The sequence below is a fragment of the Cupressus sempervirens genome, chromosome 11 (assembly GCF_028749045.1).
Source record: "Cupressus sempervirens isolate cs-2001-9-10 chromosome 11, ASM2874904v1, whole genome shotgun sequence".
Taxonomy (NCBI): Eukaryota; Viridiplantae; Streptophyta; class Pinopsida; order Cupressales; family Cupressaceae; genus Cupressus; species Cupressus sempervirens.
The window spans coordinates 553,952,778-553,978,726 of NC_143128.1; the positions used below are offsets into that span (position 1 = coordinate 553,952,778).

General features: G+C 37.3%; 1 protein-coding gene across 2 annotated transcripts in view; it reads left to right on the plus strand.

Moving 5' to 3' along the window:
- CPSF160 (cleavage and polyadenylation specificity factor 160) overlaps positions 1–25,949 on the plus strand; it is a 284,561-nt gene that overhangs the window by 38,445 nt on the left and 220,167 nt on the right. For both annotated transcript variants that reach the window (XM_089809086.1, XM_089809085.1), the window contains exon 3: positions 12,490–12,643. In XM_089809086.1, coding sequence (XP_089665212.1) covers positions 12,490–12,643 — 154 coding nt within the window. The remainder of the gene's footprint in view (positions 1–12,489; positions 12,644–25,949) is intronic.

Genomic DNA, 25,949 nt, shown 5'->3' on the forward strand with positions numbered 1-25,949 from the left:
CCTTGCCTCTGGTACGGATGCCTCCCATACTCCCTCTATTGCCTGTTGTACGGATGCCTCATGTATTGATAATGCCCGTTTGAAAATGTCCTCTCGTACTTCTCCTTTTGCCTTTGGTACGGATGCCTGGTGTACTTCCTCTACTGCTTGCCGTACGAAAATTCCATGTACTAGCCTATGCTATACGGATGCTTGGCATACTAGTGTCTTTCATATGGATGCCTGTTGTACGAGTGTCTTCCATATGGGTGTCTTTCGTACCTTTGTCTATATTGTCTTCTTCCTACGTACAGTGCCCTTCTGAAAAGTTCCCACACTTTCCTCTTGCTGTACAGATCTCTGTACTGTTGTTCCCTCTTCTTCAAGATGTACGGTTGGTGCTTCCTCTGGTATGACCACTCGTACGGCTGTCTCCTTTCGTACGGCCTCTACTTCCTTGTCTCATACAGCATTTAGTATCCTCCTCCTGTTGGCTCTGTCCGTACTTATTCCCCTTGAACGGTTGTTGGTCTCCCTCCGTATGGTTGTGATTCCAGTATATGTTGATATAGCTTTATAAGACTTAGGGTGGAGATTTATTTCTTCATCATTACTTTCTCCTTCTGTACTTATGAAATAACTAGGGACCCGTTCTTTCCGTTCTTTGTATATTTTTAATTTAGACCCACTGATGAGGTCTTTTACTGGTTTATTATCTAGAGTAGATAATTTTATTGATCCATTCTTTTTATACTCCGTGTACTCCTCCGGGTACCTTCCTTCCGACTGAGATTCTTGAATTTGCAACATATTACATTCTACGTGGAAAACTTCATAGTCTCCCATTTGCTAGTGGAATAATTCATTAAGAGAATTTGTGTCGTCGTCTGAGCATTCCCTTAGTCTGAGCACCCCTTCCTCATCTGGTTTCATCCCTTCATAGTTTTCTTCTTCGGAGTCTGATGCCAAATCCTGACTTACTGATTGGGTCTTGAGATCTATGATGTACTTTCTTCCTTCAGTCTCAATAGATAGTGTGTCTCGTTTCTAGTTATGGATAGATGAACCATCCCCTGTCTAATAAAGCATTGTACCCTTTCTTCTCTAAATTGATAACCACAAAATCTAGAAAAAATTGTTGCATACCAACTACGTCCCATCAATGTTCTTATACTCTTGATTTCATGTTGGTCGGCTCGTACTAGTTGAAATATCGATGGCCAAAGTGTAGGTTTCCCTATTTCCTTCCATTCTTCTTCTAATAAAACATTTACACTGGAACCTCCATCAACAAGGGTATTTGAAAGCTTGCACACTAATATCTCCATCTCTACTACCATGGGTATTCTCCCCATTCCTATAGTGAATAGGGTATTGTCTTTTGTCTGTACTTCTCCTTCCTTCTCTTTCATTGAAGTTGTCCCTTTCAGGTTTGCCCCCTGAGTTAGCACTACTTGCAATTGGGGTAGTGTTTCTAATAAATTAGAGATTCTTACTGGGATAGTGGTTTCCAGTACTTGCCTCACAATATTTGGTACACCCCTATTGGAAGTAGGTTTTTTTGGTCGTCTTGCCTTCCTCTCCCATGCTATTTTGAATGTCTTTTGCTTTTTGAAATCTTTTCGTCTCTGTGGTAGCATCTAGATAGGTTAATTTTCTAGCTTGCGTCTTGGTGATTGCAAGAATCTCGCCTTTTGGATCTTCAATATCTAACATATTTACCCCCTTCTGTCTTGGGCAATTCACATCCTCATGATTGCCTAGCCCACACTATTTACAAAGCATTCCTCCATTTTGTCCGTCGTCACTTTGACAATCGCGTGCAAAATGTCCCAATTCATTGCATCTCCTACATTGGATCATCGGCCTCCCCTTGGAATCATACTGGAGTGGACGTCATGGTGTGTTGTTATTGCTATTGTTGTTTTTATTATTATTACTTCCTCTCCTGTTATTTCTATATCCTCCTGGTGAGGCTTTCGTATTTGCATTCTTCGGAGGAGTGGAGGGTGGTGTAGATTGCTCTCCTTGGGTAAGGAATACTTGAGCGCTCGGTGTTTCTAAATTGTAGGGACAATCTTTAATTGCGTGCCCCAGTACCTGAAAAATCTCACAAAATGCTTTCTTTGGGCATGCTCCTGTTGTATGGCCTTCTTTTTCATAGTCAGTGCACCAGAGTTCCCTCCCTTCTTTCCTTTCTTCCTTACTCCCTGCCACTTCCTTCATCAATCGCCTTAGGTCTTTTCTTAGTGCTTGGATGGTTTTGGATTCTTCTTTGCTTTCTTCGGAACTTTCACTCGTGCTTCCATGCCTTCTTGCCTTGGAAGTTTTGTTCTCGCTTTCTATGTCCATTGCACGAGTACATACATCCCCAAAGGTTGCTTGTGAAACTATTTTCATCTTTTTCCTAAAGGATGGTGTTAATCCTTCAATGAACCATCTTTTCTTTAGTCCATCCGCAGGCTTGTTGTCAAGTTTCCCTATTAGCTCTTTTAGCCTTCTACTATAGTTTTTAACGGATTCACTCTTTGCTTGTCATGTGTTATAAATCTCCATTACTATTTCATTATCGTCTCTCAAGAGTCTGAATTCTTCCTCCAAGGCTGTCCGGATATTACTCCACATGTTTTTCTTTGTTGCCTCCAGATCGATATACCAGTCAATGGCTATACCCCTTAGTGTGGCAGGGAAAGCTTTTAGCCACTTAGCTTGATCATTTTCTTCGATGGCTTGCCATATTGTTATGCATGTTTTATAGTGGCAGGCGAGGTCCTCCGAGCCATCCCTTGTGAACCTTGGCAATTTTTGTTTGTCTATTGCCATTACATGGGTCTTTTTCCCTCCTGGTGGAACACTTCTTCCTGATTGCACTCTTCCTTTTGATGGAACTCGTCCTCTCGATGGAACACTTCCTCTCGATGGAACTCTGCCTCCTGATGGAACACTCCCTCCCGATGGAATACCTCCTCTTGATGGAACACTTCATCTGAGGGAACACTTCCTCTCGATGGAATACCTCCCAATGGAACTCTTCCTCCTGGTGGAACTTTGCCTCTTGATGGAACACTCCCTCTCGATGGAATACCTCCTCTCGATGAAACACTTCCTTTCGAGGGAACACTTCCTCCCAATGGAACACTTCCTCCCGACGAAACACTTCCTCCCGATAGAACTCGTTCTCCCGGTGGAACTCTACCTCCCAGTGGAACACTCCCTCCTGATGGAATACCTCCTCCCGACGGAACTCTTCCTCCCGAGGGAACTCTTCCTCTCGATAGGACACTCCCTCTCGATGGAACACTTCCTCCCGACGGAACACCTTCTCCCGACTGGAAGTTTGCTGTCGAGGAGGAAGTACTGAAAGTATCCTCTTCTTCTTGACTTTGCTCATGTTGGAGATCTCTCCCTCCAAGTGTCTCTGGATTTTTGTATCCCAACTTCCTTGCTGGTGTCTTCGAGATGACCAAATTTTCTATACCTTTGATTGTATGCTCGATCAACCCTTCTTGAATTCTTGTGGAATCCCCTTGTCCTCCCCTCAAGTTACGACATCTCTCTTCCTACTGCTGCAGACGTAGTGTCCTCAAGGTGACTTCTTCCTCAGTTTCTTCTCCTTGTACCTGCTTGGGATATATGTTTGGAATTAGGGGCATGGATCAATTTTATTGTCTTTCTCTTTTACTCGTAACAAATTGCTTGCTAACAGGCGAGGAATCTCTCCTAGGAGATCGTACACCGCTGGTGGCACTGAAAGTTTGTCGCGTACCGTACCTTCAGGGACCGTTCTCTCATGGGCTTCCCTTCGTACATACCGATCGACCGCAACTTCCTACGCTGTCACGAGATCTTCCTTGGTTATTTCTTTCTCTTCCCGTCACTATTTATTACTTGGATGAGTGGTACAAAGGCCCTTCCCATTACTCCATCCTGCTGACCTCCAGGTTCGGACTTGGGCAATGACACCGAAAATGTAGAGTGGAAATATCACTCAAGTTCACAGAGATATGCTAATCATACAGAATAACACAATTGATAGACGTGTAAAGTAAAACATAGAATGTACCATTAATACCAGAATACCAGTAAGCGAGGAAATGGTTTCTTTTATAAATACCAAAATCAACATGCGTACATTGACAATATTCCAAGTACTTATAGAAGGGTCGGTTGCATTCCCTCACCTCGTAACTAGCCAGCCCGACTAGCTTAAACAAGTACTAAACATAATAGTTACTTTATTCCGACTACATCCATTATGCTTGGCAGTGTCACATTTGCTGTTCTATCATAAATGGCTGAGAATGAGCAGAGTTAATTAATGTCACAAGTAAAGTTCTTGCATTTTGAAAATAAATTATGCAACATTAGATCAACATTGTAAATTTTTGCAACTTTATATAGAAAATAATAAGGGTGTGAGCATTGTAATTGGTTTGTAATAATGTTAAATTTCAGTGTATTACTTTCAATTCAAATTTTCAAAACAAAATTCTTCAACATAGATTGAGAGTGAACTAGCTGGGCTCATTAAAGGATGGGGGATGTGTTGTTCGGGATGATAATTCTTTTGCCAAAATTGGGGATAGTGGAAGGACGACTATATAAAATATAGCAAAACATCAAAATATATAGGGAAAGTTACTTGGGTTTGCTGGTTTGCCCTCAGAACCATGTTTGGGTTCGAATCAGTTCGAAATACTGGTCCAGTTTGACCCAAATTTCAGTAGGGTTCCATTTGGAAGGGGGTAGTTCGAACCCACAAGCTGGAAATTCGAACTTGGGCGAATGTGAATTGTCGAGATCGAATTTGTATCGAACTCGAGCGAATTTTTGGCAACAGACTGCTGTTAAGTAATTTTTTATAACATATTTGATATTATTTTGAGTTTCACAACCCTAAAAAGTGAATGTAAATAGGTTACTTTGGTTTCTAACATCATTTGTGGTGTTATGATTCATGGATCATGATTTAATTTTAATATTTTGAATCTTTGATGTTGAACTTGAAAATTGAAATATATGATGGTATGAATTTGATTCATGATGCTATGATTACAACTTACATGTTTAAAGTTTATGCCTATGGTGTTTTTGTTGTTTAAATGATCAAATCATATGATTTTATGATGCTTTGTGCTTCTAGGCTTCATATATATATATATTTTAAAAAAAAAAAAAATTTTTTTTTTACATATATATATAAAGTGCAAAATGAAAATAAATTAAAGGGTTAAGTGAATTGTTTGTACTTTGTATAACATCTATTTTACCTAAAAAGGTCATTCCGTCCTTTGCTGTTGCTTGTGATAGAGAGAAAAGAGTTAGAGAAGAGTATTGGGGTTTTGAGAGAAAAATTAACAAACAGGTTGGCTCTCCCATTTCGATTGTTGATTGTTTGTCCAACTTTGTAGCTTGCACTTAAGTATTGAGAGGAGGTAAAGGAAGCATTGGAGGAAGCTTCTACAAACTTACCTGCATTTCCATTGTTTGTGCAAAAATTGAATGATCTTCTGGTCTTTGTAGTTTGTTCACTACAACAGTACAACCTTTGCCTTCTCCATAAATAGATCCATGGCACCGATTGTATTTAGAGATTGTCAATTCAAATGTAGAGTGGTACACAAAGATTGTTGATCCTATCTTCAATGATGAAGACGTGGAGTGGGTTGATTAGGTGGATTCGTAGGCAGAGGCAGTGGTGATGGCAGTCGAGGAGGCTACAACGCAAGGAGACCGAGCGTAGGACCCTGAGGCTAGGATTGATGGATCTAAGTTTGATGGTGAAGATTATGTGGGTGTGGATGAGGACGAGGATGCCCCTGAGGTTCAGCTTCAAACACAAGGAGAGAGGATGCCTCTAGAGTATTCCATGACTTATCTTAGGCATATTCGTAGGAGGGCATAGGCTACTATGAGCCTTAGCCTTCTACACTCTAGCTGATATGTTAAATTTATAACAGTGATATTCATACTGGTCTGAGAGTGCATATCACACCTTAATCTTCTCCCCTTGCATACCATTTGAAAGCATTATATACTTTATACTTGGCAAATAGGATGGACAGCGATCCTTGGTAAATAAACATGTTATGCACTAACTATAACTAAATAGTTATGTTAATTAATATTTGTGTTATCTCCTTCATGGGGGCCGATTTCTATAAGTGTAGTATGGGCCGACCTAGAGAGGGTCATGTCCCTTTAAGGGACTAAATGGACATGCCCTTTGGTCATGGTATAAGAGGTGGGTGTTATTGTAGTTTAAGAACACACAATACATTGAAGTTTGCTCCTTAAAACAATACTGCCCTCTACAAATTATTGCAGAGACAAACACGTTTCAGAATAAGATTTAACATTCTGAAAATTACCTTCTACATTCAGAAGAGGAAGAAGATCAGAACAACAACAAAGATTAAAGGTATTATTTCAGATCTAAACCTATAGAATTTGCAGAAGCTTTACATGGTATCATAGCTCTGGTAGTTGAACCCAGGCTCTGCAAATTAAATAATTAGACTTGATAAATACCTAGCATCATTCTCCTATCTTCAATGGCATACACAATCAGACCCGAGGACAAGTTTGATGGGAAAGAACACTTTGATGTCTGGAAATTCAGAATCATGATGATTCTTGAAGAAAATGATGTAAAAAAATTTGTTGATTCAGCATCTAGACAAACCACTGTTGAACCTCATAAATTTATCTAGAGTAAAGCAAATAGGAAAGCCATTTTAGATCATATTAGATGGAGTGAAAAATGATATAGTACCCATGCTAACGAAACATCAAACAACATTTAATATGATGAACGCATTACTAAATGCATATGAGGTTAACAATGCAACTAGAGTTCTCGCCCTAAAAAGACAACTAAATCACATACAAATAAAGAAGGGGGAATCGATGAATTCTTACTTCCTAAGGGTTGCCAGCCTAAGAGATGAATTTTCAAGTATAGGAACCATCATTAATGATACAAAATTAACACTGATGGCTATAGATGGATTACCAGATTCATGGGAAACATTCACACAAGGATTAAGTGCCAGAGATAATCTTCCTAACTTCATTAGACTTAAGGGAGACTGTCTTCAGGAATAATCCAGAAAACTTAAGAAAGGAGGAAAACTAAAACCGGAACATGAAGAACTTGATGTTCTTAATACGAATTCCTATAAAGAAAAAAAGAAGCATTTCAAGAAGAAAGGGGGTAATCAAAAGAATGATAAACCTAAGAAAGATCTATCCAAAATAAAATGTTTCAGATGTGAAAAGTTTGGACACTACAGATCTAATTGCCCTGAGAATTCTAAACAACAAGTGAACTATACAAACATCACTTGGGAAGATAAGATAATAAAATAATAATATTAATGTCCACGAAAAACGAAAACGGTTTATGGGACTAAGCATACAAACATAAGAGCCGGCCAAAGAAAAAGCACCAAACGGTGACTGAGAAGAAACAAGAGCAAGAGACAAACAAGACAGAAGAAAAGGTAAGGACTAAGGGTTCTTCCTTGCCACAAAGAAATCAGTAATAGAGAGGTACACCCGAGAACGATCCACAACCTTAGAATGCTGTGAAAAACCGCTATAGGACTGTTGCTGCCTGGAGAGACTGGTACAATGTCTGACTGATTTGGAATGAGAAGTAGTGGAAGACCTTTTCAAACCCCATGGAGGAGACAAGGGAGAGAAAAAGGCGGTAATGAGCTGATTAGAAGTACGCCCCTGAGGAATAAAAGACTGTAGGGTAATCTCTCGAAGATGGGTGGCCTCCTGAAGGAAAAGTGCCAGACACCGCTGATCAATATAGCTAAAGAACATTGAAAGAGAAGAACAATCTTTGAAAAGGCAATAAAATCTCCCTCTGATCTCATAGTAAAGAGGACATTGAAATAAGAAGTGGATCTCAGTCTCAACCTCTGCCAAAGTACATAGCTGACATAACCTATCAGCTTGACCCATAGGGTGGTCAGTCCGAATCTTGAGGCAATGAGAACCAACTCTAAATGAGCCTAGAGAAAATCGTAAAGCATGATTCCAGTGCCAATAGAGATAAGCAAGGCGAACAACAATACGGTCCTGAATCTGAAGAAAATGCTAAGCATAGAAGGCCATCCTAGGTCGTAGAACCCCCGGGGGATTACTCCAGGTAGTGGTAATGTACTATTTATAAATATCCTATCTGACATGCTCATTCAACTCCTGACGTGAGGGGAGAAGATGAGTAGGAGCATCTAGCGAAAACTGATAAGGAGGAAGATGATCAATGTCAATCCTGATTGAACCCAACAAAGAGGAGGTCTGAGTGTACCAACATTGAGACCTGACAGAAGTATCAGATCTCATAATCTCCACCGAAGAACGGTATTCCAGATAAGAGTATCTATGTTGATCAACACATGTCTCCATAAAACCACGAAGCTGATGAAGAAACCAAATCAAGTAAAAAATGACAGCAAGTTTGAGAGGATGAGCACCAAACTCAGCCAAGACAATGCTATGAGGGGTGAATCTGTGACATCTAATGATGCGTCGTAACTATGATCCTGAGAATCATGTATTGTATTTGGCACTATCAATTGAAGTCTCAAGCAAAGCATGGGTTATTGATAGTGAATCTTCTCGACATATCACAAGATATAAAGAAGCACTAGACTCTATCCCAAAAAAGGTTAATGGCGAAGTCACCATTGGTGATAATTAACACATTCCATCAAAGGAATTGGAAATTGCACCTTGAAACTAAAATCAGGTAGTTCTCTACTTCTCAAAGGAGTACTCTATGTACCAGGAATAAAAAGGAATTTAATCTCGATTACAACACTTGAAGATGATGGACATAATGTTGCATTCATGAACGGTAAAGTCATAACTTGCATTGATGTGAAAAGTGCAGACAAACTCACCAAGCCTCTCTCGAAGATAAAAGTGGATCATTTTAGAGGTAAACTTGGTATGGTAAAATTGTAAATTCATTTGAGGTTGAGTCATAATAAAATCTGTTGTAAAATATATTTTATATTAATGAACTCTTCTCATGTGTGTTATTATATGATCTTGTAGAAACATTATGAAAGGTGACGATCTTTCTTTAATGTTTATTTGTGTTTAGTATTGTAAAGTGACGACTTTAATAATAATTTAACCCACTGTCATGATGGATATCATATGGTTGATATCTATGCATTTACCATGATAGTTTATGTCTCTTAATACTAAGTAGTATGAAACTACAATACATTGTATAAATGAGATATGTCATGCTGAATGCTATGAGATATAGCATTTGTGGATATGCCATGAACAGATATCTTCTTCTGTGGGCATCATGAAACTTGATGCCAGTGCACATATTGGAAAGGATACGAGTATGTTGAATGTCATATGGTTGATATTCACAGTCATACCATACTCCGGATGATACCATGAGGTGACATCTTTCATAATAAATGTCATGTTGATGCTCCTTGTATATAGTGTTTAGATGGTAAAAATTATCCTCCCTAGGTAAGAGGGAGCGTTATTGATTTATAGCTTCGGTCGGAATAATACAATCCATAAAATTAAATCATTATATAATGGATTAAACTTATACAGTTGATCTACATCCATTCACTGTGATATTATTACTATAATTGATATTCATTGGACTGACATATATGTATACATATATCTGTGCATGTGTGTGTGTGATAAATATATATTTCTGTTAATCCAAACAAATATAAATAATAAAGTTAATGATGAGATTCTGAATACCAATCTAAATATGATCGATTGAATTTGAAATTGAAACTGATTATATATCTACATATGTTATCAAACATATATATGTTCGAACAAGCTTATAAAATTTCAGATCTGCATATACAATGTTCAAACAAGCTTGTCAAACATATATATATATATATAAAATTTCAGATCTGCATAATCAATTCTTGTATATCCCTGCAAGAAAGAAAGAATTACAATCAGATCAAAAGAGACTACATCAGTGATAGTTAACATATATTACATTGAAAAATCAAAATTTCTCTATCAACAATCTGATCCATACATTTTAACATTTCCACCACCTTGGTTTCAATAGAATAAAGTTGAGTATCTTCTCCTCAAAACTGCGGATATAAGAGATTAAATATCAGTGGGGACAGTGCTGATCCCATAACTGCCCCATCTGTTTTTGTAGAATTTCTGTTAAGGTTAAAGAAGTGGATTGTAGACACAAATCCAGAAGGGAGTAGGTCTCATTTCCTATCTGCTTGCTTAGCTATTTCAATCATTTCACAAACTAGGAACTTGGGGAGCAAGGTGATCACAGCAAAGCTATTTAGATATCATCTTTCCCCACTTTCATGTCCATAATGAAGTCAATGAGATGAGTAGTATTTTTGATGAAAAAGCTTGAGTTTCCCATTAGTGGTTTGATTTTATTGGTGAGGAACATAACAGGTTTGTTAGTAGGGGAAATAATTGCGTCAATAAATGGGAGCACCATATATCCAAGGGTGACATGCCTGTTAGGAATTAGATGCTTTTTGATACTATGTTCCAGTGAGGACAGGGATCAATTTTTTCACCCTCTTCATATTCACAGGTTCATGCCTTATCTCATTTAACTTTCACTGTTCGTTATATTGTCTATCATCGTGCATTATGAGCAACTTTGTTACTATCACCTTGCTCTTACAAGTAACTGTGTTAATGGCAGCAATCACCTTTCACTTGTCAGTCTTTCCTCTAATATGGGGCTGGTAGGTATATTGGTTTGTCTCTATGTTCCCTCGAGTTTCTAGTACGGGGACGGCGGGGGACAGTGGGATGGCAATTTTTTTGGGTGATTTTGGGGACCGGGGGGGATGACAAACGGGGACGGCTATATATATAGGGAAATTTTAAAATATACATTGAAATTTGCAAATATACATGTCATTCATATGAAACTAAGCACAAAGCATGTCATTTAAACACTATAGAACCATAACATACAACATTTGAATGCCCTCTAGAAAATAATATCTGATTTCAATACTCAATTGTCAAAATGCATATCAATATTAGTGAACAATATCATAATGATAAACATGATAAATCTGAAAATCTAAATCTAAATATGCCTAAAGCTATATGCCCAAAGGCTAGAGGGCTGCCATAAAGTAATAAGTATCAATGTATCATAATCATGTTCATGTTCAACATTAAAAACATTACATAGAAAAATGAAGCATACTGCTGCTCCTAATCTGCCTCTACCGCATTTGGAGGGGTGGGGCCCACCTCGGTGACCTAGTAAGGAACCTTAAAATTATTTTGTAATATTCTCTTTTGAATTTTTTTTGCATAAAAAAAAATTAAAAAATTTAAAATTAAAAAAAAAAAAAAAAAAAATTGTGGACGGCTGGCCGTACCTGGTATGGTTGGGGGATGTCTAGGAATCCCCTTTCCGTACTGGGGACAGCCAGCTGTCCCCCTTTTTTTCCCAGCTGTCCCCAAGTTTTGGGGACGTCCAACTGTCCCCCTTTTTTTCCCAGCTGTCCCCAAGTTTTGGGGACATCCCCTGGTTTTCACTTTTTGGGGACGGTTGGGGGACATCCCATACCCGTCCCTAGTCCCCATTTCTGAAACGCCTGGTTTTAGGCCAAGTATGCATCCTCGGGGAACATAGGTTTGTCTCTATAGGTGTCCTTGACTCTGAGTTGTGATAGGCAGGTGGCTTGAACTCTCTTCATTCATGAATTTTATTTAGGCAGCTTGTGGCCTAAGGTTAAAATCAACTACGGATTGGGCCAAGATGAGGATGGTCAACTTTCATGTGAAGTGGGAGTCAATTAGGTGGTTAATATTTATTTTTATGTATCGATTCATGGATCCCTATTGTGGGTCAATTTGATCATTGGTACTTCTCCTTTTCATTATTCCTTTGCTTCCTTGGGCATCCCTGCTGAGTGACCAATGATGACACCTGTAATACTCCCTTCTAGGCTTTGATAAATATTATTGATGAAAATTGTATCATATCCTTCCTGTCTTCATCAGCACTTACTCTTCACCTCTCATGCTGGTGTTGCATTGCTTCTTTTGTGATTAGTTCTTTATTTCTGTTATTTTGTTTTTCTAGGTTGTTCTCTTCATAGAATTATTAATTGTAAATTGATGTATCCTTGAGTTTCATTGACTTATTTTTGGTCTATAATGGACATTAATGTGTTCATATTATCTTTTTCTTTTTCCCTTTCCTTCTCTTTGTTAACTAGTGACATTAATTTACTGGAGCCTTTTCTCAAAGTAGTCCATACATTGTCTTCTGTTGTTGAATTAAAAATTCCTTTCGCTCTTTAGAGTTTACCTTTTCCGCTCTAACCTTCTTTCCTTTTAATCGGTTTCTATTTGCTTATTGATTATTACTAACTAGATTCAGGAATATTTGATATTTTTTACTATGAAATGTCTTATGTTGTGAACAGACTGAGTAAATATTATTTTTATATTTTGCAGCTCAATGCATTATTTTGAAGGCCCTGAGTGGCAGTATCTGAAAAGGGGTAGAGAGAAATTTGCAAGAGGTCCATTGGTACAAGCAGAGCCACAAGGGAGATGTGGCGGTGTGTTGTTATATGATTCTCAAATGATAATACTTAAAGCTGCTCAGGTGCTTTTTACTCTGAGAATATTTTTGTGTGACTATACTTTAGATACACATCAAACATGGCATGGTGAGAAGTGGACAAACACTTACTCAAATGTGTAATGAAGCAAGTGAAAAAATTGGTATAAAAATATAAGTAAAAGATAGCATGATTGTATGCATCTGTTAGGTGTAATGCATCGATTAGATGCATACATTTCTATTCTTTGTGCTCCATGTACTGTTGATTGATGAAAGTTCTAATCTGCAGACACATCTAATTATGCAACCACTATCACTTAGGAGTAGGTTACGCATTTTAGAAATTGGATATAACAATTATATTCACTGTAGATTCAAACATGCAATTTAAGAAGTCATAATGCGACATATTGTGATAATTGTGTAATACTCATTATGTCTGTCAATGGTATGATAAAATGCTAGATCTAGTCCCTGATATCTACTTTTAACTAATGAATACATAAATGGTTCAGTTTATTTCTGACATGTATTGGTTGTTATAATTATTTATTTCTATTTCATGCAGGTTCGATAGTCACAATTGTCTTGCCATTTGCATAATATAGGTGAATCTGATGCTGTTACATGTGATTCTGTTCTTGAATAACTGCCATGTCAATTGTAATGTCCCCTATTAGCCCTAGTCATTCATTTAACCTAAATCTAATATTCATGTGCAAGCCAAATGGGTAAAGATTCAATAATTTTATCAAAGTGTAAAGGATTAGTCATGCATTTAATCCAACTAATTTATTTATTTATATTTATGGACATCTATACTGATCTTATTACTATTCCAACTTGCTGAGGGAAGGATTAGGTGTATAACCAAGGTGCCTAGAGACCAACTGCAACGGGCTCCCTCCAAGCTTATAGATACAAGCCCTTAGCCTATCTTGGGTCTGTGTCTACAAGAGGATCACAGTTGCTGGTCCCTACTCTATCTTGGGACTATAAGCCATTACTTGGATTTATTCAAGCCCCTCCTTAGACATACCTTTGTCCCTTTCTCCCTAGGTACTAAATAGTAATAAGTCTAGACTCTATATAGATACTCTCATTTTATTATTATTAATAATATAAACTATTAATATAGATTGATAAGTAGGAGATCATATATAGATGTTTACACATTTATGATCATATATATATATAAAATTTGTATTACAATTATTAAATATATGCTAAGTTAGCGTATTCGCTCTAGCGACTGGAAATTCTCAAGTCGGTTTGCTGTATATGCGAATTCGATTCATATTCAATTGCAAACCGCAATTTGACTATAACATTTGTTGTCAATTTGGTTATACGGACCCTAGTTGAATACTTGTCCATTTTGAGCGAATGTGAAACTGCACGCGAATTTAAAACGAATGTCGTTTTGGTTGACTTCAATGGCAATAGTTTTAATTTATTTTATTAATATTATAATAATATTAAAATGTGTTGTAAACGATAAACCTAAAAATCATGACTTGTAAAGTTGATTTTCCAATCAGACGTTTCAATGATTCATTCCACCATGATTTTGCAATGAGACGCTGCATTTCGATGACCTAGGATATGTTGATTGGTAGAACTGTGAACACAATACCCAAGCTAAGTCGTTTGTAAAGTCCTTTAGTGACTTAACCATTAATGGTAGCGGCATTAGTCACCATTCACAGCATCGACACTAGTCACCATTCACGACAAAGGTACACAAGTTAACGACATCGACACCAGTCACCATTCACAGCAGCGACACTAGTCACCATTCATGACAAAGGTACACAAGTTACAAGTTAGTCACCATTCACAACAGAGGCATTATAGGTTAATAAATAAATAAAATAATCTAATATTTATATTTATTATTCAATTTTTGTTGATGGGATGCACCAGTCTAATTGTCTAAGACATTGCAAACACGCTAGGCCTATGTGACTACAATCAATCTCAGATTCTCAAATAGTGAAATGTATTTACTATTTCAATTTGTGAATCTAAATGTATTATACTATTATTTGAAGCTAACTTAGACTATCTAACTGTTTATCTACATATGCAAATTTATTGTGTTAGTTTATTTTAAAGGTTCTTGTGAGGGGATCTTGAATTTTTGCACATCCAAATCAAAGAAATTTACTTTTTTTGTTGTTTACTATTTGTAGATTCTATCATTCTAAGAATGGCTGCAAGTGGTTCTAGCACTAGAAATCCCCACTTCAAAATCAACAGATGCTCCCCATTATGGAAATACATGGAAATACTTCAACCAATGCCGGGTGGAGGAGGTTATGTATGGATTTGCAGCCATTGCAAAGAGGAATCAAGTAGTTCCTATAGTAGAGTGAAAGCACATTTTTGCTTTATTCCTCAGAAAGACATTAAATTTTGTACAGGGAAGCCGAGAGTAAACAGAAAGCTACCTAAAACCCTCCTTCCAAATCACATTGTGAAAAAATACATTCAAGAACAAAAGCAAGCAGATGAAGCTGTTTGGAAGGGCAAGTGCCGCTCATTCGTTGCAAAGTGGTAGGCCTTCAAAGAAAGGGAAAATGTCATCTATGTCTTCAACTTTTGTTTCCAATGAACCACCGACTGAGGGTCATCCATTCTTACGTTCTCCTCAACAATAACTTGTAAGTAAGAAATCAATGTGGAAGCATCATTTCAAAATGATGTTGGAGACATTGCTGATCAAACCATAGCAAGATGTGTCTATGCAAATGGACTATCGTTTAATGTTGTTCGCTCACCATATTGGCAATACATGATGAGAGTAGTTAATGAGGCCCCAAATGGGTTAAGGGGCCCTGGTTATGAGAAGATACGCACCACTTTACTTGATGATGAGGTGGCTTGTGTAGAGATTGGCATGCTGCCCATCAAGGATTCATGGACCGAAACAGGTGTCACAATAGTATTAGAGGGATGAAAAGAGGCGAGGAACTGTCCTCTGGTGAATGTTATTGTAGTGTCTACAAGAGGTGCAATGTTTTTGAGAGCTGTGGATTGTGGAGGTCAGGTAAAGGACTATCCTTTCATTGCAAACATTCTCATCCAAGACATTGAGCAAGTTGACCCTCTAAATGTTGTTTAAGTAGTAACTGACAATACAAAGAATTGTAGGGCTGCCAACTTGTTGGTTGAGGAGCAGTACAAACACATTTTTTGGACACTTTGTGCTATGCACTCACTCAACCTAATGCTGTGAAAAATTGGCACTAAGGTTGAGTGGATTAAAAAACTGTATAAAGAGGCACAAGATATCCAAATGTTTGTCACAAACTACCATATGACACAAGCCATATTTAGACAATTCTTGAAATTGGAGCTCTTGAAGGTAAGTTCAATTGTTTAAAATTTTAACATGTTTAGAAATCTAATTGCATTAGTTTAGTAAACTTTTTGTGTTTTTAAATTTAAATCAAAGTAACGGGACTTGGACCCGGCTCGGACTCGGCAAGGGTAACTCGACTCGTGACCCGACTCGCACTCGCTTGTGACTTGACAAAGTGATAAAACCCTTGAAATTTAGAGATTTTTTTGGATTTAAATTAATTCCATGCACCCATCATTGAATAAAGATTAAAGACACAATAACATCATAAAATAGAAGGTAATTTGATCACATATATAACATATATCAATTACGTAACTACAAAGACAAAAAAAATAAAATCAGCTGAGTCAGATGAGTCAGCTGAGTCACCTAGGTGAGTCAGCTAAGTCACCCTGTCGAGTCGGGTGAGTCAGCTCAGTTGACCCACCAAGCCAGGGTCACGGGTCATTTTGACCCGACTGAGGCAACTTGACTCACCGACTCGGACGACTCGCCTGACTCGTTACTATGATTTAAATAGATTACTTGATTTTTATTTTTTAATCTACTATTGTTTTGATCTTAAAATAGGTCACTGAGACTCGCTTTGCCTCCAACACTATTGTTTTGAGATGCCTTATCAAAGTGAAAGAGGCATTGTCTAGAATGGTAACTAGTGTTAATTGGAGTGTATGGAGGATATCTAATAGTGAAAGGACAGTTGTCATTAAGGAAAGGATATTACGAGACTCTTGGTGGGATCGTGCTAAGTACCTTCTAAAGTTCAATGAGCCTATATTGAGCATGATCCGATACACTGACATGGATAGACCTTGCTTGGGTGAAGTATATGATGAAATTGACTACATGATTGAAGATATTAGAGCCATCATAAATGAGAATAAGCAAGACCCTGATGAAAAGTTCTTCAAATGACTACCCGTTTGCATCTACTTGCCTTTGCATTGATCCCTAGGTTCTATAGCCAAGATGTCTTCAAGGGGAACACCACTAGAGTTGCTCCATACAGAGATCCTGAAGTTTCTGAAGGGTACAAGGCAGCCCTCCAAAGACTCTTTCCAGAGCACCTACGATCAGCAATGAGGTTTGAATTTATGAGTTTTGTGAGCATCGATGATTATGGTCTTGATGCTCTTGAAGACAAGAACAATGCTGATGCTCATAAATGATGGTACTTCCATGGACAAAAGTACCAACTCTTGTAGCCTGTTTCCATCAAAATTTTATCACAGGTAAGTTCTTTAATCTTAAGATTCTAATATGTAATTTCTTGTTCATAAATATTCAAAACTCTTCACTCTATAATTTCAAATTTGTAAATCTTGATAGGTTGTTAGTTCATCATCATCTGAGAGAAATTGGAACACATACTCCTTTTTCCACTCAATAAAACACAACCGACTAAACTCCAAGAAGGCAGATAACTTGGTCTTTGTGCATTCCAACTTGAGGCTCACAATTCACAGAGAGATCACCTACAAAAAAGGGGAGGCAAAACAATGGGATGTTGAACCAAAGTTTACAGAGTTGGAAGCTCACTTTGATGCACTAGCAATTGATGATGGTGAACATAATGATGAGATACATGGTGATGTTGAAGTTGATCCTGAGGCTACAACTGAGACTACTGATGCTAGTGGCACTAATTGTGCTTCTAATCTACATCTTCCTAATGACGAGGGATTCTTTGATGATTTTTGATCACATGACTAATAGTGTTTATTGATTAGTGATTAGTAATGTTGGCATTACTATTTTTGAATTGAAACATTGATATAGTGGTGTATTTTGACATTTTGTCATGCTATTTGAACTAAATCGTGAATATATATGGTGGTATATGTTGCTAAATTGCTATAATATTAGCATAGTGGTGTATAAATTTATTTTCTGCAGCATATGTTTACATCTATATAATTTAAAAAAAAAAAAAAAAATCTTGTACAAACGAACCCAAAACTATTAATTTTTGGTAGCTTCTGTCAGATAACTCTATGGATATACATGTAATTATATATGAGTATAATTCTATGTGAGATATAAACTTATTATATGTGAGAAATATATATATATATATATATATATATATATATATATATATATATATATATATATATATATATATATATATATATATATATATATATAACAATAATTAAGTTTCTATATATTAATTATTTGATTATTGAATAGACATATCTATTCAATAACCTATGCTCAATATAAATGAGAGGATGTTGCATTTGGAAAACATATACCTTAATATAGGCAATGCTTAGTACATTTGCAACAGATCCTCAAGAAACTTAACATGGTATCAGAGCAGGTTTATTCTTGCTTGTGAGAAGGATCTCTTAAAGTGCAAAGCATGATTACACTAGTTGCTTTAATCGACAAATACAATACTGATGTGTATTAAAGAAATCGGGTCTTAGATTTGGATCCTAAGACTGTTAATGGTTGCACAAACCGTACTAAAGGTACTGTCGAAAAACATTATGGAGGTTGTGAACGATAAGATATTATATAAATCACAAAATTTTGGATCTTGTTGGGAACTAAGGTCACGATGGATAAAGGAATTCCATAAGACTCAGAAAGAAACAACTAAGAGATGACTGCATACCTGGCAATCATGAACGAAGGCGAAGGTCTATATGGAAGGATATAGATTTACAAAGTAATTCACAAATTGCATCATATCCATCCGAATTCGATTCGGCAACCTTCCATTTTCATTTCCGAATCTCCATTTATCAAATTGCAGACTGTCACAAGTACTACTCACAGGCCTATTGAAAATTTGTCCAAGCTGATTTTTTATTTTTAAGATTCATCAATGATGACAACAAAAGTGGTTTTCCAGACTTCGGGAGCATTTGGTATTTTTGTCTTACACTTGCTAATCCACATTGTGGAGGATGGGCTTTTAGGGCATTTATACCAAGCACTGCTTTGATGAAAGAAGTATCAGATTCTATTCAAGTTAGGAAATGTTTGCTAAGAGAATTTTCGGTTCATGTTATGAAACTGGCTCTTATCATGAAAACAAGATGTTTCTCATAGTAATACAGTGATTAAAATTTGTCAAGCGGGCTGCCTGAAAGCTTTGACCTCTCATTTTCATATTGTGATAGATAGAGGACTAGTCATCGAACTTGCATGAGAACCAAGGCATCGAGGCTGTAACCTAACAGTTTAGGAAGTACGAAACCAAAAAGGGAATAATATATTTCAATATATGAGTTTGACTCAAAATCACACAATTAAATCCTGATAGCAATATCACAATTTGACTTACTATGGAAATCATCTCCTACTTATCAACTGATGAGCTTAAGGGGCTTTCTAATGAATGGTTCATAAGACACAACACTTGGTGAAGGTTTTGCAAATGGGGTTGCAAGCTTTGGGTTTAACTATGGAGGAAACTCTGTAGTTAAGCGCGCTCACGATGGAGTAGTACTAGGATGGGTGACCTCCCGGGAAGTCCCGATGCTTCACCCTTGTGAGGATCACCTAGATCCAATGAGTGCTAAGTGTTCCATTTATTCTCGTGAGAGATGGATTCATGTTGAATCACTACTCATGAAACATGGGTCAATGAGTTTGACTCAAATCACACAGTTGAATACTGATAGCAATATCACAATTTGACTTACTGTGGAAATTATCTCCTACTTATCAACTAATGAGCTTAAGGGGCTTTCTAATGAATGGTTCATAAGGCACAACACTTGGTGAAGGTTTTGCAAATGGGGTTGCAAGCTTTGGGTTTAACTATGGAGGAAACTTTGTAGTTAAGCGCGCTCAGGCTGGAGTAGTACTGGGATGGGTGACCTCCCGAGAAGTCCTGGTGCTTCACCCCTGTGAGCATCACCTAAATCCAATGAGTGCTAAGTGTTCCATTTATTCTCATGAGAGATGGATTCATGTTGAATCACTACTCATGAAACATGGGTCAATGAGTTTGACTCAAAATCACACAGTTAAATCTTGATAGCAATATCACAATATATTTCAAATCCACTCCCTATGTAATATGTTGAATGGAAAGAGGACAAGTACCAATTGAATTCTTGGTGAAGGTATGTTGTAATGCCCCGCTCGGAGATCCTTGGAAACAAGGATGAAATACAAGTCAGAATATTTTTTTTTTTGCAAGTATGAATGCACATGACAACATCATACAGAGATCACAACGATCGCAACGGAAGACTTCACCACAATCCCGGCAACCAACGAATCTCCAAACACCACTACCAAACTGACACACACAAACAAAGCCAACAACAACAACGCACATGATGAGGGCACAAGAAACAACCACTCATCAACAAAACACCAAGCTGGGGTAAAATGCAAAAACCTGAAATTTGGCTAAGTCTGAGATCCTGAAGCCCTGAAAATTGGCTAAGTCTGGATTTCTGAAGCCCTGAAATTTCCTAGAATCTATAACTTATCTCCGAGAGGTTTGAAACCTATCTCAAAAGATTCGTCGCATATATTAAAATATATCTTTAATATACGTCAACTTATACTTAAACGATATATTTTAAACTCCAAGAGACTAAAACAGAAACACGAAAACTGGATTTCAAGAGAAATCGACAGAATTCAAAATGCAACAACATAGGGTTGAAGAATGCCCAAAAGGGTATCGAAAACAACTCTCAAAAAGAACGGATCATGAAAAAAAGTGCCCGCTGACGGCACGTGTAGGTTTTTTACAAAAACCGTGCGACACTTTTTACTAAGGGAGGGCGACACTTCTCCTTAAGGCGTGCGACACTCTTCCAGTGTCGTACGACATTTCTCAAGAAAGCGTGCGATACTTTACAGGATCGTACGACACTTCTCAAGAAGGCGTGTGACACTCTTCTAGTGTCGTACGACATTTCTCAAGAAGGCGTGCGATACTTTACAGTATCGTACGACAGTTTGTATGGGCGTGCGATACATTTTTATGTCGCACAATGCTGACAAAATGTCGCCCATAGAAACACGAAAACACTCCCAGAAGCATAAAGGACCAAAAAAAAGAGTAAAGAACCTTCACACCAGGGAGTACCGGATCCACAAAGGCTCGAGGAATGAACACTCGAGTGCAAGAACAACACAGAATGAAGAACATCTATCCATTTAAACTATAGCAGCAAAGCGCATACTGAAATAAACATCGAAGAGAACAAAAGCAACATCGCAAAGAACTGAAAAAACAAACTAAGTGCGCGGTTCCTCCCAACCGTCAATAACATCATAAGACCATCGTGGGTCCTAGCCATCCCCCGCGTGTAACATCCCAAGCCACCGACCAAATCGTCAGTACTGTCGTAATAGGGATGTCACTACTAAAATATGCAACAATATAAGCATAAGGAAATCTAACATGCTAGTGATAACGCATAAGATAATCCTATAGTAGGTAACATCACCTATCACATGCTACACAGCAGTAAGCAATAGATATACTACTAAATCAATTAACATCATCTAATCATATGCTAAACATCATAATATGAGAATGCGTCAAATAAACTAACATCATCAAAACATGATATACAAGCATCCCAATGAAAGCGTAAATCACAAGAAAGCCTACTCCGGAACCCGAAATACCAAGTGAAAACATCCAGCAACGGTCGCACTAGGACCAAAGATCGTCTCTGTACACCGATCCCTAGCAGTGGTGAAGGTAGCTACGCCTCCCAACCATGTGGAACCCGTAGGTCCACACCCGCTGTGCTGATGGAGATAAAGATCCAACCACAAACACACATAAAGCACAACATCCAAGGCTAACACTCACGCCAGACAGTATGATGGCTGAACCAAGAACCTAAGACAATGCAAGGAGTAAAGGTCTTGGTCAGACACTCAATAGGCTACTAAGTAGGGGCTGACATCATGGAGAGTCGCTTGGCATCAAAAAGCCCAAGCTTGGATCGTGTGTCCTCAAACTTAAACGGGTGCTCACACATTGTGTCCTCGAACTTAATCGGGTGCTCACACATTTTATTATCTTAAGTTTTATTACCATTCACACATTTTATTTAATTATCACTTATATAAAGCTTCCTCTGCCAACCCATGATGCCATGATCGTCGGGCTGCGAGATAGAAGCCCCCTCCATATGCTACCCTACCCTACCCATGCTCATCCTACGACAAGTGCCCGTGGGCATGCATACTTCCATCCCAACCCCAATGATCACAACTTCCAAAAAAGACATGGAAGGTCGAGACCTGCAAGTCCTCTGACAAATGTACGCGCACGTACTCGTGTGTGGCGCACCACCATCACAAAGATCATAACACAAGGACAGGAATGAGAACACAATGCAAAACAAACACCCAACCGAAAGCAACTCAAGAGGACGGATTTTACACGAATCCCAAAGCCAATAAAACCATACATCATAAAATCACTCAACCGGCCTCAATCCGAGAGTATGGATTCTACACGAATCCCAATGATGCAACAAGACCAAGGGTCATGAACTCACTCCACCAGCCTTAATTCGAGAGTATGGATTCTACACAAATCCCAATGTCCATAAAACCAAGCAAAGGTCCAAAAAAAACCATAACAGGTATAAAATCACTCAACCGAACACGTCGGGAGTACGGATGCAACACGCATCCCAATGCAACATAAAAGTGCAAAAGTGGTCTGACTGATATCCAAACGAATCATCAAGGTCCACGACCCACATTGTGCCAAGAAAATCCGAGAAAACAGGGTGGCACGCAAAACGAGATAAAAACCCCAAATTTTAGAAAAACTTCAAAATTAAAACCCATTTGGCCTTTAGGTTCAAAAATCTCAAAAATCCAAAAAATAAATGGAATCGGACACCGTATGCAAAAACGGCCAGCATAACTGTGCAAAATCCCAAACCCTCATCTCGAAAAACAAGGAAATGTTCATACCCGCCCAACCGGGTAGAACTAACATACAGAAACGAAGGGGAACACTACTTCTCAGCCTCCAAACAAACGGCTACAAAAAACAGAAGTAGAAACAATAAAATAGGAAAGCCCTACCTCACAGCCAAAAAGGCAAAACGGGAATCCGAACCATAAAATAAATATCTCGCAGAAGTAGCTGAAAATTGCGGCAATCCAAGGTTTCCTCGAGCTGGATCCAACGAGCCCAACCTCGCAACGATCCCACGCCCGTAACTCCCACAACGAACAAAACAATAAATCCCCATGAAGAGGATTTTGGGTTTTACTTTCCAACTTTCTAATTCAAGAGTGAGAAGTGAGGAATTAAATTCCTCTTTGGATACTTATTCACTTTTCGAGTGAATAATCGATTAGGGCAAATAATCAGCCAACCTAGTTAAACCCCGAATCAACCCAAACGAAAATAGGCTATTCCTATAAATAGGAATTCATCTACGGCAAAACTGCCAGAAATTAAAATAAATCAATTAAAAGGCCCGAAAACCCAAGAACACATAAATCTCCTTAATAACTTTCGCGACAATGCGAACTTCTAAATGCATAGACACGCATATTGGTCTAATCACATAATGCAAATGAGTTCGGATTTAATAATCACTGAAAGGTTTAATTTAAACACTTAATTAAGGATATGTCGACCATATAAGGATGACATTGGTAAAATATGAATGGCTGAATCACTAACTCCATGTGCCACTGCTAGGGATATACATCCTGCACACTAAACAACATGATCAAGTGCAATTGCATATAATACCATAGCCGAAGCAATAAATGCATTAAATCACCTAATTTAACCATTTATTTAATTATATTAAAATAATCTATTTACATCACTCACGTTCGCATAAAGCATAACAATGCAGGAATGAAGTAAATAACCATAGCATTAAATCCATCACATAACGAAATCAGAGATATGTCCAAATACCAAATAACCAGATATCATCATAAAATACACTGTCATCTCAAAATGGCATCATCATGCAATATGATTAACTGAACAACATAGTAGTTTAATATCTATGATACTGGAATCAAAGAGTAACGTCTGACCCTCCGGTCATCACAAATATAAACATAACATGAGTAACAAATATCTCTCTAATAAGAAATATAACAAGGTAAATGTCTGCAATACCTAACCAAAGAATCCAACATGAACAATCCATTTAATTACTTACGTATTTAATAATGATTGATTACTCTGCGTTAAAAAGGCACTTAAAACACATAAGCAAACATAGTCATAACTATGACTAACCACTGTTATAGGAACCTAGTCTAGTGTAACATGGTAAAAGTACACAGTGCAATCTCTACACACATCTCAAGGTAATCACGGAACAACCTCATGATACCACATCGATCCTGGTAACCATTGGCACAAACCTCAATGAACCAAAATCACATCATAATCTCATAGATCCGTCAAAAGCATAAACAAAGCAACTGATACAACAACATAAATCCAAACACCTTGACAGTGTAGACCACTCAGGGTCACAATCATGATCCCATCACAACAAAAGATCAGCAAGGTTGCATCTATCAGGATGACTAACAAAAGTCAAATAGGAGAGGCACTACATATGTTATATTTTATGTTTTATTCCAATGTTATAATACAATTAATTCATACTATATAGACCTGATATGCTATATGTTATATGAATTAATTCATAATATATATAGTTGATATGTGGTATGAAATGAATTGATTATTATTAAGTATTATGTTATGAATAAAATTAAGTATTATGGTATCTTAATTTTATATATAAAAATAAAGAGTTATGTTATAATCATTTATGTTAGTAATATGCATGAGTTGAATTACTAAACATCAAACTAATGTTATCATTCTTATCTTATATCTCTTTATGAGCTATTTGCCTTGATCTTTGCCTCTGAGAATGTTCTTGCAGGAAAAGAGGGAGATTAAGATTCAGTGGGAGAAGACTGAGGATTTTATTTGTTTAACCTCCTGTGAACCCGATTCTATAAGAGGGAGTAAACCATGCTGAGATGGTTTCTATAATGATCAATAAGTTGTTACGGTCAAGAGGACTATGACAATATGACTTTTAATGGGCCTACCCCTGTGTACATCATGAGGAAGTGACGACTTCCAAATGATCATCACTTGTATTTGGGAGAAGTTATTGTAAGGTGATGATCTTACAATCAACTTGTATTATGAGATCTAATAAATTGAGTAAATGGTGAATGTCTTGTATCTCAACATTTTGGGAGGCCATTACTCTTAGAGTACTTGGTGAATATCATTGATATTCTGTGAGGCCAATACTCTTGATATCAAATGTGATATCTAAACGTTTTGAGTAAGTGCTGAATATCATCGATATTCTAGGAGGCCAATACTCTTGATATCAAATATGATATTTAAACGTTTTGAGTAAGTGGTGAATATCATTAATATTCTGGGAGGCCAATACTCTTGATATCAAATGTGATATCAAACCTTATTTGAGTACTTGGTGAATATCGGATGTCAATATTTTGGGAGGCCAATACTCTTGATATCAAATGTGATATCTAACCTTGTTTTTGAGTACTTGATGAATATCGGATGTCGATATTCTGGGAGATCAAGACTCTTGATATCAAATGTGATATCATACCCTAGTTTGAGTCATTGATGAATATCATATGTTGATATTTTGGAGATCAATACTCTTGATATCGTATGAGTTTGTGTAATATTTGTTTTGTGTCTTTCCTCCCTTGCTAAGAGGGAGTGTTAATGTGCGGTAGCTTCTGTCGGATAACTCTATGGATATACATGTAATTATATATGAGTATAATTCTATGTGAGATATAAACTTATTATATGTGAGAAATATATTTATATATAACAATAATTAAGTTTATATAGATTAATTATTTGATTATTGAATAGACATATCTATTCAAAAACCTATGCTAAATATAAATGAGAGGATGTTGCATTTGGAAAACATATACCTTAATACAGGCAATGCT